A 17,353-nucleotide genomic window follows, 5' to 3' on the forward strand; every position below is an offset into this window, starting at 1 on the left:
AGAATAGAGGGTCTCAGACGACTGTTGTGCTTCAAAAATAAAAGTTAAAATCCATTCATAAATGTGCTTTTAAATCATAAAGAGAAGCTCCCTTGTCTCACTGTTAAATTTATGTGGATACTGGTCTGAACCTACTTTAATTTTCTCAGTCTAGAACTTCAAAATCAGTCTGTTCTCTCCTTTCTTGTTCACTTAATCTTGCAGTGTTTCCATGTTTATTTTATTTTATTTCATGGTCATTGATCACAGCATTTCAAACACCTCTGCAAAGGGCTAGTCATCCTTCTGTCCCCTCAATTCTGTAATAAAAAGAGAAAGAAAAGGAAAAAAAAAAAGCTGTGCAAAGAAAGATTGGGGTTTTTTAGCAGGAACAATAGGGAGTACATGAAATACCTTGGTTTGGTTTTTTAATTGATGAAATTTCTGTAGTCTTGCATTACTCAGGTTTTGAACCTGTTCTGTGAAATTCTGCCTCTTTGTGACTGTTCCTTTGTATTTTCTTCATCCTGTAAATTTTTGTTTTCCTTTTGCTGCTTTTCTGGTAATTAGAGGAGTGGTTCAATCAAGGTGAGTCTGCAATACTTTCTTTTCATCATCACCATAACATGCTTTGTTCGGCTTTCACATGCAAGGCTAAGAGCTGAGATCAAGGTCTTGTTCAGCCACCTCCTCCTGCTCCCCCAGCACAACCTCCTGTTCATTTCAGCAGACATGGAAAAATCCTCTGAGGGAGCTTTTGCAGTTTGGTCTTTCCATACCACAAATGGAAAATACAAGGATTTCTTCATTTTTGGTCTAAGTGCGGTAGGGGAATTGCTGTGGACTGGCCTGCTGAGGCCAGGAGAGCAGGAACACCCAGGTGAGGGTTGTATCCCCAGCCCTGTCAGATGGAGGGCTCTGCTGGCTGCTCTGGGGGGTGGAAGGAGCTGTGAGCTGCAGCAGCTTGGTTGTGTGTTCTCAGGGGTGCTTGGTACTTCTGCTTGGGCTCGTGCCTGGGCTGCTGCAGCTCTGTTACTGGCACACACAGGAGCTGGAGGAGGCTACCCCAGCGCCTGTCTCAGGGGATAGGCTTCAGTTTTTCATCCCAGCAAGTAAAACTGCACCTGGGAGACACAAGTCTGAGGCTAAAGCTGCTCTTAGCTGAGAAGTTGAGGGCAGCTTGTGGGTGCCTGGGAGACTCCATCACTGAGGCCAGTTTGGGGGTGAAGGTAGGGGCATTTCCAGGTTGTGACACTTGCTTCAGATCATGGGTTCTGGAGGATTGGACCAAAGGAGAAATGTTGGGGAGGGAAAAAAACCTATCAACCAAAATCTAATTGCTCCACCCAACAAATGGTGCTCTGCAGAACACTGATTTTTGGACTGTGAGTGGTGAGGCTGTGGAGGATGGACTTGTTGGCAGGACAGAGCTCAGCCCTTGGTTTCTGTCACTCCTTTGTGGCCACCTCCGTGGCTGTATTACTGAACACCAGGGAGGATAAGGTGAGATTGTTATGAAGAAGCACTTTGCCTTAAATGTTTATTTCAACCAGAAAGAAAGCATTTGGCAATTCATCCTTCAACAGAAATGGTCTGACTGCACCATGATTTCATTATATGGTAAAGCAAAACGGCATTTGAGGAAGATCAACAATAACATTAGTGGTTAATAACACTGGGTCACACTTCAGAGTCTGTGCTGGGTTTCTGACAGATGGAAAATGCTGAAGGTCATGTTTTGGTTGTTTCTTACATAATGAAAAGTAGCAAGGGGGAAGAGGGGAAGAATTTTAATCCCTCCATTTCAGAGACTGTAAATTGCATCTTGCACAAGCATGTCTCATGTCAGGCAATTTTCCCAAACCAGAGTGCTGTGCCAGTCCCACAGCCAGGTCTCATAAAACTGGCCTGTCAGCAGGCATATTCAAAACTGTCTCTTGGCAACGTTTGGAGCTATGCTTCTCATCCAGCACTGGCTTTGTCTGACACACCTCAGGCTGGAAAACCTGGAGACTCTGGATATGGGTGGAAATTGAAATGTACCGAAAAACAGATCTGAAACTTCTCTCCTACTGCAGGTGTAGTTTGTGCTGTGGTTTCAGCATCCCTGTGGTGCACAACCTGACTGTGAAGATCCAGGCAGCGGTGTGCTCCCTGCAAATCCCAGCCACATGGGTTGTGTGTGTTCACATCCCTATTGTGAACAAATGCACAGGCTTGAGGGACAGAGCAGGGTCTTCAGAGCTACAGAATCTTGCAGTGATGCTGATTTTTTGTGTTATCAGTGATGCATGGGGATGGCTGAGAAGGTTTTAGTCAGTAGACTCCTGAATTGCTACTTGGTCACCTTTTTAGAAACTCCCCAGTATTTGTGAAAATCAGACGGGAAAAATAGCTGCTGGGCCTCAGATTGAAACCTCTGCTTTCTGGGTGGATTTGGTTTGGAGTGTTCTTGCAGCTTGCTCACCTTGTCTCTATAGCAAAGCCCTGAAAATGTAGGTGCTTGGGGTATTTCCAAACACAATCCATTTGATTAAGTAAGTAATTTGTAGAGTTGAAATCCCCTTGGTCAGAGTTGTGTGTTCTGTACTGCTGCCATTGGCAAGCAGCTGGCAGCTTTTCTCTGAACAGAAGGGCTTTGGCCTGCGAGGCGGGAGTTCCTTACAGGGCTGAGATGCAAAGCAGCAGAGGCTCCTCCAAACCAGCCAGTGTTTGCTGTCTGGCCCAGAAATGGAGAGACAGCAACTGAGGAGCCTAGAGCACAGGTGGAGGGTGCTGTCTTTATGAAAGATGGGTCAGTAAATAGGCAGCTGCTTTGGCATTCCCAGCTCAAAAGTAGCAGCCAACACTGCACTCCTGGACGATTCCTCCTTAACAAGTTGTGCACAAACACAGTGCTTACTAAACACTGCCACTGGGAAGAAGGGAGCTCTTACTGTGCCATCTCAGTTCTGCAGTGCTGATAGAACTGCCAAACCAATCTTTAAATTACAGAGGAAACTTCTGAAATGAGTAGTTGTGTAAAATAAGGTCTGGCTCTCTGAGAACATGTTCTGAGGTTTAAACTATCTAATGGCAGAGACATGAAATTTGGGGTCATGTGAAAAAACAGTTTGTCCTACTTGTAGATAAGATGGAGTCACATTTATGGGTCTGCTTTAAGTCTGTAATAATCTTTCCTACACTGACTTCCTTCCTTGAATGCTTTTTTTCCTTTTAATTCCCTCTGCCCTGCTTTTTCCTGTCAATGCCCTAAGAGTCAGCAAGGGTTTGCAGCCAGTAACTGTGTTCAGCTGCCATCAAGAAGTGCAAAGTCTTTTGGTGATGGACAGCACTTCTTTCTGCTATTTGATTTCCCAAGCAATGTGTTGCTCCTTTCACAGAGCAAAAAATTGATGGAAGGCTGTGAAGTGCCACCAATTCCTGTCCCCTCCTTTAGAAAAGATACCTTTCAAGGAGTGCTGTGGTACCTGGCTGCATGACCTTTGGCAGCTTAGATGGGCTTTTACATACTTCAGTTAAGGAAGTTACTTCAGATCAGCAGAACTTCTAGGTGCATGTTTTGTTATGCACAACAGTTGGAAGTTGGCTGATATTCTGTGTTGGTATTTCAAAAGAAAAGGGTGTGAGTCCATCCCCTCCCAAAGAAAGGGAGAGGATGGAATACTACCTTGAAGGGGGGGATTTCCCTCTTAATGTAACTCCTAAATATTCATAATGGTATTTAAAAGCTCTAATTCTTCTCTGTATGGTACTGAGTATTTTAATCCTTTTGTCAAGAGGAAAGGTACAGTGACCCATTGAATTTACTGTGCATGTACCAGCTCCCTGCTGTAACAAGGCAGGGACTGGCCTTTCCCATCTTGTAACCTCTTGGCAGACAAGACTCAGACTAATCTCCCCATTACATTTTCAAGGACCATTTTTCTGTTTGCTTTTAAGCAGCCTGACTGGTGGAGCTTCCAGCCCTTTCTGTAAAACCTCCATTACCAGCCTGGTAATCCCTGTGCAGAAGCTACTTCTGGCAACCTCAGTTACGTTGTCTGAATTCATCCCATTGCACCTGCCTTCCCTTCTCTGGAGGGAAAGGGAGTAAATAACTTGAGTTTTTCCCTCTCAGAATAATTTGGGAAAGCTAAATTGTACACTGCTGTGATCAGAAGCCATGCAGATTCTTGCACTGCCTTCCAAATCTCTCTCTCTCTGCTGCCAGTATTCCTCTGATGGCAAGGTTCCTGCTTGTCCCACAGCATCCATGTGGGCTTACCCAAGGCAGAGTGTCTCCTTGGGGGCATGGAAACTAACCCTTCCCTCCCCATGTATTCACATAACCTTGAATTCTCAAACTGACTAAAAGTGCAGGTTTTGTTCTGCTCTTTGTAAACGTTGTATAAATTAAAGCTGATGTAATAGTTTGACACTGTTTCTTAGCAAAAGTGTGGAATTATTTCCATTAGCTTCTAATAAATAGCAAAAATGACACTTTGTCGATTGAAGGGCAATTCAAGGTTAAGTTGTTGGCTGCTGTCTGTACAATATATTAAATCTAGGTCTTCCTGCCTCATTGTTGCATTGAGAATAGAGGCTGCAAAGCAAAGCTGTTGTTTTTCTGCTCTGCTGCTGAATTTTTGCTTGAGCTAAGCTTCAGGTCTCTGAAAACAAGAAGTAAACACCGGGCTTCTGAGCGAGGGGCACAGCTTTGCCAAGAAGGGAATGGCATGATTTTCCATGGTTTAAAACACTCCTAAGACTCTCTGAAACATGTGCTAAGCATATTTGCAGATCAACCTGAAAGCAGCATGGGTGTTTGTCCCTAAGTTTGCTCATGCTAAAACCACAGCTGTGCAGCTGGACTGCCAGTCAGATACACTCAATTATGGGTAGCAGTCTGTGATTTATATTCTGGGTCTTTATCTTCTCCCATCTTGTAGTTGCACATGACAGTAACTTACCTGTCAGTATACTGACAATCTTCTCCATCTGTTGTCTTCTTTTTTGCACAGGAAAGAAGAATGGAGATTTGGACAGGAATTTTGATACACTTGATTTGCCTAAGCGGTCTGAAGCAGCAAAAGGTAATGCTAATGTTTGTGCTTTTGGAAATAACAAGTAGCTTGGGAGCTGGAGGCTCTTAAAGGGGCTTAAGACATGAGCATATCAGGCTGATCTCTTTCTTTTGTAGCCAGTTAATTGAGATAATGGATATATCTCTGCATGCTGTTATCTAGTGCTGCATACTGGATATGAATTTTTATCTAAGACTGCTGAATTGGTGGAATCTTGTAGAAGCCTGTCTGATTTGTTGTTAGGTGATTGCAACTCCAGAGAGGGGTGAGTGCAGGTTCTCCTCCTCTGCAGCTCCATTTGCAGCCCACCTGCACCACACCTGACTGTAAGGAGCTCAGAAATGCACTCTGTGAGAGTGCTTGGCACTAACTCTTTCTCTTCCCAGGTATCTCTGTCATTCTTCAGCATTCTTTGGAATTGGGTGACAGCAGGGATTGGGCATTTTTGCCTTTACTGATGGTCAGTCTTCCCTGAACACAGTATTCCTTCCTTCCTGAAGTGAGCAGTACTTGTGGTTTTTTAAAATCTGGGAAGTTCACAGAAAAATTCTTCTGCATTGTGCTTTTGTATTTTAGCTCTGGCAGAGGTGGAATCTTTTGCAGTCTGCATTCCCATCTTGCATGCATGGTACTTTTTTTAATTGGAGATTAGGAGGTGATTTGGGATTTTATCAGAATTCTTAGAGCATTGGATGGTGTTTTGAGACTTGCATAGGTTTTGATTTGAAGTGTGTGCAATGTCTCTGCAAAGATCCAGCCATTGTCATGGCAACTGCTGCCGTGCCACCCTGTCAGCCTCACCTTAACGAGCTCTGAGTACCCAGAACTACCTGAGTATCCTCAGAAGAAAAATTTTAAACTCTTCCTGAATCACGTAGAGAATTTTGGGGAGTGTAAAGAGACAACCTGACTCAGTGAAGAGATCCACAGACTTGGGATAACTGAATTGTGCTCTTTTGGTGGCCGTGGTGCAGTCCACTTATTTGTGCTTCAATATCCTGCTGTTAACTGAGAGCAACAACAGAGGCCATGTCTGAGATCCTTAGAGATGTGCTGGTAGTCAGTAATGGTATAATAATTATACATACATAGTGCTGCACTCAGATTCACAGTGGAACTCTGATTGATGATATGCAAACTAATCCTAAGATGCAGATAAATCTAATCTATTTATAGATACCCTTTATAGTGGATGCAGTTTCTAGTCTCATGTCTAAACACTGATTTTCATTTGGTGCATTATTGCACAAGATCCTCTGTATCTTGTGAAAATAATGCAAGATACTAAAGAACCTCTCAGAAGCAGCAGTGCCATCCTATTTAGAGAGCTGCAGGAAACTTCCACCCAGCCTTCACTGGCTGCCATCAGTTCAGGCTGGGAGCTGATTACAGTGCAGAGCAAGACACCTTTAGGATGTAGGAAAAGAAAGGAATGCAAAATATAGCAAAGACTTCAGCATTTGCATTCCTTTCTAAATGTGATTGGAATGGAGGTGCCACTAGAGGGAAAAGATGGAAATCAAGATTTTCTGCAAGGAAATGTACCTTGCATAGCTTTCTTTAAAAGAAGATTAAAAGCTTTCATGTGGCTCTGTTAATGACAGAAGTGATGTGCAGATCTGATGAGAGATGGATCTGTCTCTGAGCTTACACAGCTTGTTATCATATCCAATTGCTAGAAATCTCACACTCTTGAAGAGGTTGTTTGATTATTTTGAGATACCCCCCCTTTAATCAAAGTCAAATAGATTACGTATCTCATGATAGATAAGGTCAGGAGATTAATCCCACAGCCTTTTGAAAGAAGCACTTTGACATGGAAAAGGGCATATTTTAAAAGTAACTATTGACTTGTGTGCTAAGAGTAAAAAAACGAAGATATTGATGCATTTTTGTTCACTTTTTTGGTGGTATTTTCTTGCCAAGCATCTCATTTGCTTGAGAATTCCTGGATAGTAAAGGTTCTAACAAGGTTGCTTGAACTTTAAGTTGTTCACTGAAATAAAGAAAATAAAATTGCAGTTTTAAAACCCTGAAGAACTCTGGTCAGATCTCTTCTATAGAGAATAATTGACTCTGATGAGATCAGCTCTCAGCTGAGGCAGAATCTCGTTACCGAGATGGAAAAATCATGCAAGTTTTAATGATCAAAAGCACTCAGATTGAGTGACATGATGAAGTGCTATTTCAAAAATCAACAATTATAGATTAATCTCTTTCATGTATTATTAAAGCCATATTAAAGTGAGTTTTCAGCTGGAATCTTTGTGAGCAAATGAAACTGCAGTAATAAGATTTGTTCATTCAATGCAGCAAATGAACATTGTGGTAGTTAACAAATATTGAGATGTATTGTTGTTAAGTTTCCTGTAATCTTATACTCACCATCCATGGAGCTTATCTGGTGTGTCTAAAGATGTGGTTTCAAGAACTTGACATCATGGTTTCCCTTTGAGATACTCCTAGTTATGACCACTGAGCTTAATTGAGAGTATGCTTATGATCACCTGAAAAAACATGGACTAGTAGCAGCAGACTAGTCCAGACCTATTTTCTATCAGTTCTGGAAACTTCATTTTGACTCCAAATTACTTTAATGGTAGAAATCTCTGCCTGTCCTGCAGCCAAACACCATAAAAGCAGAAACTTCTGTCGATTGTGGGTGGGGACTGGCTAGTGTCTGCAGAGGTTTCTCAGTCCTTCAGAATATCTGTCCTGCTGGTACAACATCTTAGGAGCGTCTTCATATCTGAACAATTCAAAGGGTCCTGTGAGTTGTAACCTAGTTTAAATGCTAGTATTTCACTTTTTCCCCCTGGAATTTGTTTGTTCTGGTGAGGAATGAATGAAGGAAGGCAGTTCTCTTTTTCAGAGTGATGACCTGGAGTCTCTTCCTGATGGTTCCTGGTTTTTTAATGGCAATCAGGTTCTGCTGCAGCACATGATTTGAGCAGCCCTGAAACCATATCTAAGCCTTTAATAATTTTATGTGCTAGGCATTCTGGCAGGGGAAAGCTTCTAGTTCAGGGTTGTTATCTGTGGTAAACTGGATAATGTCAGACTGGACAACTTGCAGTGCTTTCAGAAGCTGTCGCATCTGATATTAAAAAATTAATGTATATGCCCTGGCAGTGTCCAGAGTGCTCCTGTCCTCATGAGGAAAGATTGTGAAAGAGAAGCTTCGTGTTTCCTCTTTGTTGAAAGGAGCATATTTTTTTTCCTGACAGTCAAAGAGAGAGAGAGAGCATAAATTTTGGGGCAAAGTGATATGAGCTTGCATAGAGAAGGGAACAGCACTGACAAGAAGTTATGAATGCTGTTCTCAGAACCTTGCTAAATTTAGGACTTTCAAAAATTGCTGCTTCTGTGAGGGGAGGGAAGTCTTACTGAAATCCCTTCCCCAGTCTAAAGTAGGTCAGTGATAGTGGTGCTGGCTGCCTCCTCTGCACTGCCACAGCACTGATTTCTCCTGTGTATGCATTAAATACGTAGCATAGTACAACTCATGTGCTTTGTTCAGAGTCCTTCACTTCTGAGCAGGAACAGTGGCAGGAGGCTCAGGCACTGGGGGAAGATGAGGATTAATCATATCTGTGCAGGGGAAGGCATTGTCTCAGATGGCAAGACTCTGTGATAAGGTTTTCTGAGCTGAATCAGGATTGATGTGTGTCAGCCCCCCAAATACGTTCCAGGGGATGTAGCATTTAATCCTCCTGCATGAAGGTGTTGGACTGTCCACCTCTGTTCCTCAGTGCTGGAGTATGGGAGGAGAAAGTCCAGAAGAGCAGAACAGTTTTTTTATGTGGAATCAGCATTAGGTTATTCCTAATTAAATCCAGATCTCTGTGCTGTCTGGTTTAAGCAAATCTCATGGCTTGTTGTTTATATGCAGATACGTCTGAGGCCAGAACAGTAGCTGCTCTATGGAGCTTTGGGTGTTGAAGTTCAGCTTTCATTTCAGGTTATCTCATTAGGGAGTTGAAAATCTTCAGCCATAACGAGATGTGCAGGTAGATTTCAGCATGGTGGATGAGCTAGCTCATTTTCTCCTTGAAAGCAGTTATTAAGCTGCTTATTAATTTCTCTTTTCCTTTTTCATTACTTAAGTTTAATTCCATTTTAATGGAAACATAAGTTTAGGAGAGAGTTGTGCTGAAATACTGATCTAGTGTTAAAAATGCTTATAATTGAAGAAGTCTATTTTGTTGCAGTGAGGACGTCAAAGACAAGCTGAATTTATCTGAAAGCTCAGCTTTGTGTGTACACTTACCCTGGTCAGCAGCCTCTGTAGGCAGGGAATGAGATTTTGGATGAACTTGTCAGGAGGTGGATTTCTTCTTCTCCATTATCTGAAATTCTCAGTCACTTTCCATGTAGCCTCATGCTGATGATAGATTTTCTATTCCAGAAGGCGAGTGTTTAAATTCCCTTATAAATCTTTGTATTACTGCTCCAGGAAATTAGACTTCCTGGCACTGTCAGGGTAATGACTTTAACTTAGTAGATTACAAAAGTGCCAGCAATTTGTCTTCAGCTAAAGGCAACATGTAGTAGAAGGAGAGAGAAACCTCACTTTACTCTGGCTTTAGTTTGTAATTAAGATTGGCTGCAGTTCGCATTTCACTGGTGCTTTAATTTGCTTTCTTTAAATCTTGACAAGTTGACTCAAGCACTCACCTGCCCTTTCCAGCTCCCTTCCATCATTAATTTTGATTGTCGTATTGTGAATAAGTGAGTAGAGCTGATTGATTAATGGCACCATCCACACCCCTCCTGTGCCTGCTGCTGGAAATTCAGGGACTGGGAAGATCTCCTCTGTGAGAGCAAGTAACATGTTTTTGTATTAATATTTTTTGAGCATTTAATACACATTATTAAGAATTCTGATCAGAATTATTAAGTATCTCTTATTTCTGTTGCTTTCCTAAGCTGAGTATTCATTTTGGTCCCATGTGTTTTTCATAATTTACAACGCAGTGAAAGGTTTCTCATCTGTCTTCCAGTGCTTTGAGTCAGAGAGAATTTTTTGCCTTGAATAGGAAAATTCCCATATGGAACCTACGCTTGCCAAACTTTCTCTAATCTGGTATCTTTAAATTCCCATTCTTTTTCCCTGTATTTTTAAGGAATTCAGAGCAGGCACCTGTGGATTTTTCCTTTCTTGTGTACACAGTCTTTCCATAGCTGACTGCTAATTGTTCTGGAATCCTCTGCCTTTTTGGTCATAATCCTCTCTGATTCGTATGTTCAGTGTTCTTATTTGTTCAGAGCTGGTGGATGTGCATGAATTGCTTCCTGGCCTGTAGTGAAACCATCACGTTTAGCCAGGGCCCTGTGGAGAATCTGAAATGCTGACACAGCAGCCAAGAAGCTTCCTGACTCCAGGGACATCCACCCTATAACGCATCCCTATAGCCATGTAAGGCAATATCTTGTTAACCCTACTATTGGTCACTTGTGGTCCCTCTAACCTTTTGCCACTGGTCAGGATTGGAACCGGGCCAAGGGTATAAAAGTGGCGTACTGTACCCCTACTAACTCGGAAGAAGAGCTGAGACCCTTGACAAACCCCTCCAATAAAGCCATGCACGTGGAACAGCCGGCGTCCTCTCCTTCTCCTCTCTCTACCGTCTGCTGGAGCCTCAAGCCAAGGGAACGCTACCCAGCAAGCAAAGCTGAACTCATAAGAGCTGGCTAAGTACTGTAAGAGCTGAATATCCCTGCTTGCGAGGGGCTGACCCGTGGCCTTGGTCTGAGCGAGCTGGCCTCTGGCACTCGGTCCCCTTGGGGGCTGAGCTCTGGAGCTGTGATAGCTTGCCCTAGGATAAGACCAATTAAGGCTCATTTACTGCTGAGCTGTGCTCTACACGTGAAAACTTTTTTGTGATCTTTATCAATCTGGTAAATTTAAATATGTAGAACATAAATTGTATGTTTAAGGTTGAAACTGAAGGCTTTGAAAAATCATATGGGAGGGATACAGGTGGAATGTGAATTGGAGGTCCAGGAGTACTGTTCTGTCTCTGCCACTATTTCTGTTCACTTGATAATATAATTCTATCCTACAGTATTCTTACTTTGGAGACTTGAAGGAAAAGTATTTTTCTGGGAGAAATACTAAGTGATACGACTGAAACCCTGTACAGTAACTCTGTACAGCAGTGCTGCTGAGACTCACAGCTCTGCTGTGTGGAGTTCAGTTATTCCACAAAATCATGTGAGATGAATTTGAGACTGTTACAGGACCAGCTCTGGTGTTATCTGTCGGCTCAGGAATGTGAGGAATAGTTTTGGCTTTGCATCCTGGTAATTGCTGCCGTGTTTGTCAAAGCATTGCTCTCTGGCTTCAGAGAATGCCTTGACATTGCAGCCCTGAGCTGTGGTTTCCAGTCCCTTGCTTCGTCCATAGGGACACCCAGGCAAAATTGTGTTTACAGATAAGACAGGCTAGATTCCTGGTAGGGGTGAAACGGCATCTGTGGAACAGAAAAGCTCTTGCAGCTGAGTAAGGGAAAGCACAATGTTTGTGTGAGTAGACACTGCTGTGAATGGCCCAGGTGAGAGATTGTGTCAGGAAGATTTGAGTTGGGAACTTGAAATAGTTCTGCTACATGGAGGATATAGAACCAATGCAAACTGGAGAAGAAATTTCAGCTGTGATATTTAAATGCCACTAACACCTCCCCACCCCCAGCCATGGACGCTTCATAGTGTGAATGTCTTTCAGGTTTAGATCATGAAGCTTTGAAGTTTAAGCTGAGGGACCAGTGGGAAACAACTGCTGGGGCAGGGAGGCAGGAAGAGCAATTGTAATGATAGGAGAATTCCATTCAGCTCTGTATTTATAGAAGCTGAAACTCGTTGTGAAGTCATAAGGTGGTGGTTCTTTTCCATCTCTGTTTGGCTCAGCTATAATTTGTTTGTCTGTAGAACTGATTTTTCCTTTGTCTTCTACCTCTGTCTTAACAGTTAGAGGTCACAGGAAAGATGAGTTAAGACAACTGCTTTGTTTCTAAATAATTTCAGACTTTTCCTTCTCAATGAGAAAAAGCTGACTTACTTCTAATACTTTGATTATCTTGGAAATAGTGAATCAACATCAACAGCTATTCCTCTTCTTTATCCCTCTTTTGCATTCTCAAATGTTTAGTCTCCCTTAGCACATGAGGGGGAAAAGCTGACAGTGGCAAGATTCTCCCTCCTCACCTTTAGGTCCTTTGTCCTTTCACCTGTCGCTCTCATGGGACTATAAAAAGACTCCAGTAGTCAGCTTCCAGCTCCTTCTTGCCTGAGGCTGACACCCAGGAATATACATCTACTGTAATAACTAGCAGTATCTTCAGAAGACAGGAATCCCAGGTGGTAAATTCCTTTTCCAACTTGATGTGAGTTTGTGGCCAACTTAAGTGCACAGAAAATGAGATTTAGGCATCTCAAACAGGAAGAGCCTATATATACTTGCATAATAAAGTAGCCTATAAAAAACTAAACAGCAGGAGCTCCACTAGAGCACATGGTAATTACAGCAGCTAATAAGGAGATGGAGTGATCTGGAGCTTCAGCTGAAGACAAAACTGGAAGGAGAAGAGTCTGATTTTTCCAGTCCAGCATTGCTACTGACTTTCTGAGTGGCCTTAGGCAAGTTAATAGCATTCAGTTGCTGGGGTTGTAGTAAACTTGTTCATGAAGAGCCTTCTATTTCCTCTGCCTTCACTAGAAGAATCACTTCACTAAAATAACAGCTAGAATAATTACCCTTACTAAAATAATTAGTGTTTTCACTGCTGCTGTGATAACCAATGCAAATGGAGTGTATGTGGTATATTTGTAAAACCAGCAAAATCTGGGGTAGTATACTGTATCCCAGCTGTTGCTAGCAGTACAGTGATATAAAAATTAAATAAAAATAGAATTTCAGTTAAAGGTGGATGGTAGAGGTTTGCCCTGGTGTGATACTGTGGGAATGGATTGAAGCATTTGTGTTACAGAGAGAATTTTGCAAGTGTGTAATACTGTGAATTGCTTTGCACTTATTGTGGGTTTTTTATTGAGAAGTTCAACTGCATTATTTATGATGCTTTGTATAGAGAGGTGTGCACATAAGCTAGTGCATAACTGGAAACCTTGATAAGTTTTACTGCCCAGCTCCATTTACTTCAGTTATAGCAGTGTGTGCTCTCTGGCAATGCAGCATCTTAACTCTTCAACCACTGATTGGATTTTCATGTCATTTCCACTTGGCTAATATTTCTCATGAAGAATAGTTAATGTTGGAAAGCTGTAGTTGCCAGTCACATGTTTTTAATTTTCACAGCTTTTCCTGCACTGTTTGCCCTGCTGAGAATGGTAAATTCTCTTCCCTCCCCACATTTTAGGTTGTGTGTATGTTTTTGCATGTCCCATTTAGCATTTCTATTCTACAAGTAATTCTAATTGTTACTCTAAAATAGAATGCTTGTTATTACAGAGCATAGCTCATTATAAAGATGCTGCTCCAGGACTGTTTATAAAGTGAGAATGTGCCAAGAAAGCCTGCCAGGAATAAAAGGAGGAGTTGATGGGAAGGTGCTTATCCCTCATAACTGTAGCTACCTCAGTCTTGGGGCTCAGTCACTGCAGTGACAGACTCACTCCATCCACCAATCTATTACTGTTGCATCATGCCAGCTTTTGCCATGCCTCTTAGTTTCAGTTTAGAAACAATAGCAATGAAATCTCCGAGTTCCCCCCCCTCCCTTTTAGCATAAGTGTAAAAAATGAGATGATGCTTTGAAGAGGGGTGTGAATCTGAAAGTTGTCCTGGTTGCCCAGCCACTATCACCAGGAAGCTCAGGGAGGAGGAACTCAGCTTCTGTCAGAATTTAGAGATGAAGTTTCATGTCAAAATCAATTACAAAAACCTTGTTGGATGAAGTTACAGTTGTCTCTGGTGTCCATCAAAAGTACTGCAGCAAAGTTGTGCTGACGAAGCTGCTTGACAAGTTAAGAGAACTGCAGAAAGTTTCAGAAGAGCTGAGGCAGAAAAATGGTGTAATGTTGATTTAAATCCCTTTCCAGAAGTAGTATGAGCAGAAGCAAAGGATGTACTTACAGCTCTGGGTGAGTGTTCTGAAGGCTGTGCTGTAGGAGTAGCCAGAATGTGGCTTTCTGAGGTGACTCGGTGCTTTCAGAACTCAGCACTAGACAGACATCACTTGAGTCTCACTGAAAGCATCTGTCCCATCTGGTAGCCTTCTGCCCAAAGAAATGGAGGCTAATGCCACATAATTGGGCATTGGAGGAGGTTTTGAAGGGTTCTTTATATTATTGAAGGATTTCAAGACCTGACTGGACAAAAGCATAATAGCTTGGTGTAATTTTGGCATTAGCCTGCCTTGAGCAGGAAGCTGGCCCAGTTGACCTCCCATGTTCCCTTTCAGCCTGGTTGTTCTGTGTGACTCTCATTAACTGATTACAGAGTCAGCCAGGAAAAGTATGTCTACATAAAACCAGCACATTTTTCCAGAACAATCCACAACTAGTGTATTAGGTGACTCAGATGAGAAGAAGAATGAGAAAGTTCATTTACCCGTGGAACCTGAGAAAGGAGCATATATAAAAAATTGAGTGTATTGGGTTGCACCTCAAGATATGGCTTGTTTCAAAGAAAAACATATTTTTACTTATAATATATACTTTACTGGTGCCAGCACAATAAACCATGGAATTCTCAAAACACTTGATAATCAGCCTTTGAGGATCTGCTTAGAACAGCTAATGATGGGGGAGAGAAAAGGGAATGAAAATCAGATAGTTGTGTGATTCTGAACTAATTGCAGATTGTGGTACTTTTTGCAGTTAGTTCAGAGATCAGGCAAGGAGACCTTCCTTCCAGTGCAGCCAAGACAGGGAGGTACATGCATTTTTTCCACTTTTGCTTGAACAGTATTATAGTTAATGAAGAGCTTTAATCATGGAGTTAATCTGGAAATTAAAACAAACTGGAATGTCAAATAACCTGGGCATTTTAAATTGCAGAAGCGACTGATGCTCATTAGTTGGGCTGAAGCTGCCATCATGTTTTGCAGAAGAGCAAATAAAGAGAATCAAAAACTTAAGACTTCTGGTTTTGCAGCATTAATTTCCAGTGAGTGTACCTGCACAGCTGCTGCAGCCCTATTATCTGACTCATTACTTTGTAAACCACTGTGAGATATCTTGAATGTGAAAGCTGCTGTGTAAAGCCATATTTATTTCTCTAACCCCAAGTGCTCTGCACAGGCTTAAAAGCTCCCCCCCTTCTCCACCATGACAGGGGAATTACAGGACTTAATGTGCCATATACCTCTAACTGTGGATTGAAGAAAAATGACCTTGAACTGAGAGGAGGCATTTTACATGGTAAAGCAGTCACTTAAATTTACCTGTCAGCTAGAGGCAGGGGGAACCTTACCTCTGCATGGTTTAGAAAGCAATGTCAATCCAGCTGCTGGTTGCTCTGAACCCACTGAGAGCTTGATTGCTGACCCAGGCATTTCCAGATGATCAGTGAGAATGTTGATCAGTATGTGGTAGAAAGGAGAGCGTTTTTATTTCGGCCTCACAGACCATTAGTTTCAGCCCTGAATTTTCTGTGTCTTGATCACAGGGAAAATTGGAAATCTGTAATAGCATGAAATGTTACTTGTCTGTGCAGGAGTAGACCCTGGTTCAGGCTGATCTGGAAGGAGGCAATGTGGAGAGCAGTCCTTGCACCTTGTGCCCAGTTCATTCGTGTTTTGCACACCTTGCTGTCTCTGTACTAAAAATCCTGTTGCTTTTGTCAAAGATGTCTAGAGCAACTTTGTGAGGGTTTTTAACAGTAGCCTCGGTAAAGAGTAAGTACCAACACTGTGACAGTCCACTTGAGCAGGCCAGCTCGAGCTAAAAGCAGGACTGAACTTGTGTGGGGAGGGAAAGAGGGTACCACTGCTGAAGTGAGTTGTGCAGTTAAAGGGCATTTCTGTGGCACAGCTGGGAAGAGAGATGAGATTTCCTGATTACAAAGGAGTATCTTCCTAGCTTGCTCAGGCTAGCCAGCCCACTCCATTTAGAGATGTCAGTTCTTCTTGTCCCTCTCTTACAAAGCCAGGAAGAAAATTTAATCTAATGACTTTTGTTTTGAGACTTCTAAAATCACAACCAGCCAGTCTGTAATCACGATTGAGCATATAATTGCATCTTATCCTGCTGAGAGCTTAAAAATAATGAGCAAGAAAAACATCTCCAAAGACTCATTCAGTGTGAGGGGGCAAGAGGAGGGTCTAGAGAAAGGATCTGCCTTACCTGGAGTGTCCCCAGTGACCTTTAAACACTTAGGAAATTGGAAGGCTGCGTTCCTTGCAGATGCAGGATTCCCGCTTCCCTTTTGGGGCTACCTTTCATGTTGAGCAATGAAATGAGAGAGCACACAAGGCAACCTGCAGATGTGAGAGAGAAGAGAGAGGTGGGAAGAATGACTGAGGTGTTGTGTTCTTGGCAGTGTGTTCAGAATTTCTCAAGGAATGAGAAACTGGGGGTGTCAGGAGCATGAAACCTAATCCCATTTATTCAATTACATGAGTGCTGCTCCCAGCAGAGTATTTCAGGTTAGTGATAGTGTCCAAAATGTAAGACTTGGGAAATGCACAGGTGATTTGGATTTGGGCAGTTTTGCTTCATAGTTAAATTCTAACAAGCACGTCCCATCCAAATCCAATATCCCTATTTGCTGAGAACACTGCTGAGATGAAACCCATGGACAGTAAACTGTATTGGCAGTTTTCTGGGTGGCTGGATCCTACTTCCCCTAAAACACTGAAAATTTGCTGCCAGTTGTTTCACTGAAGTATGGAGACCTATTTCTGGATCAAGCTCTGGACTCACATGGCCCATGAGAAGCCATCACGGCATTCACAACATTGCCTTACATGGAGAAATGGGTATAGGCCCTAATATGATGGAAATTTCTATACTCCTGAGGAAGTGTCTCTCCTTATTTACATTTATACTGACCTTTTCAGAGTTTTCTATAGGCATGAACAACCTCCACAGTAAAGGTCAGCTTCTGCTTAGAATCTTTTACATGGGTAATTTTAAGCTCAATTTTTAATTGCATACTATTACCATAAGAAAGCTGCATTGAATTTGAAAACTCTCCTAGACAAAGTGGCTGTTGGGTTGGGATCTTTTCACTGTTTTAAAGGCGATGAAGTAGTTTTAAAGAAGCTGTCAGTGTTGCTTTGTGGTAGTGGCTGCTGTGGCTTTGTTGTAGAATTTCTCATATGATTTTCTGATGCTTTATGAATGCA

At 42.2% G+C, this 17,353-nt stretch overlaps 1 protein-coding gene across 11 annotated transcripts in view; it reads left to right on the top strand.

Annotated features, from left to right (window-relative positions):
• Positions 1-17,353, top strand: part of ARVCF (ARVCF delta catenin family member) — a 248,041-nt gene that overhangs the window by 200,165 nt on the left and 30,523 nt on the right. For 9 of the 11 annotated variants that reach the window (XM_058036945.1, XM_058036944.1, XM_058036953.1 and 6 more), the window contains 2 exons: positions 550-567; positions 4,983-5,054. In XM_058036945.1, coding sequence (XP_057892928.1) covers positions 550-567; positions 4,983-5,054 — 90 coding nt within the window. The remainder of the gene's footprint in view (positions 1-549; positions 568-4,982; positions 5,055-17,353) is intronic. The other 2 variants (XM_058036950.1, XM_058036952.1) reach the window with 1 other exon arrangement.

This window comes from Melospiza georgiana, chromosome 18, assembly GCF_028018845.1.
Source record: "Melospiza georgiana isolate bMelGeo1 chromosome 18, bMelGeo1.pri, whole genome shotgun sequence".
Lineage (NCBI taxonomy): Eukaryota > Metazoa > Chordata > Aves > Passeriformes > Passerellidae > Melospiza > Melospiza georgiana.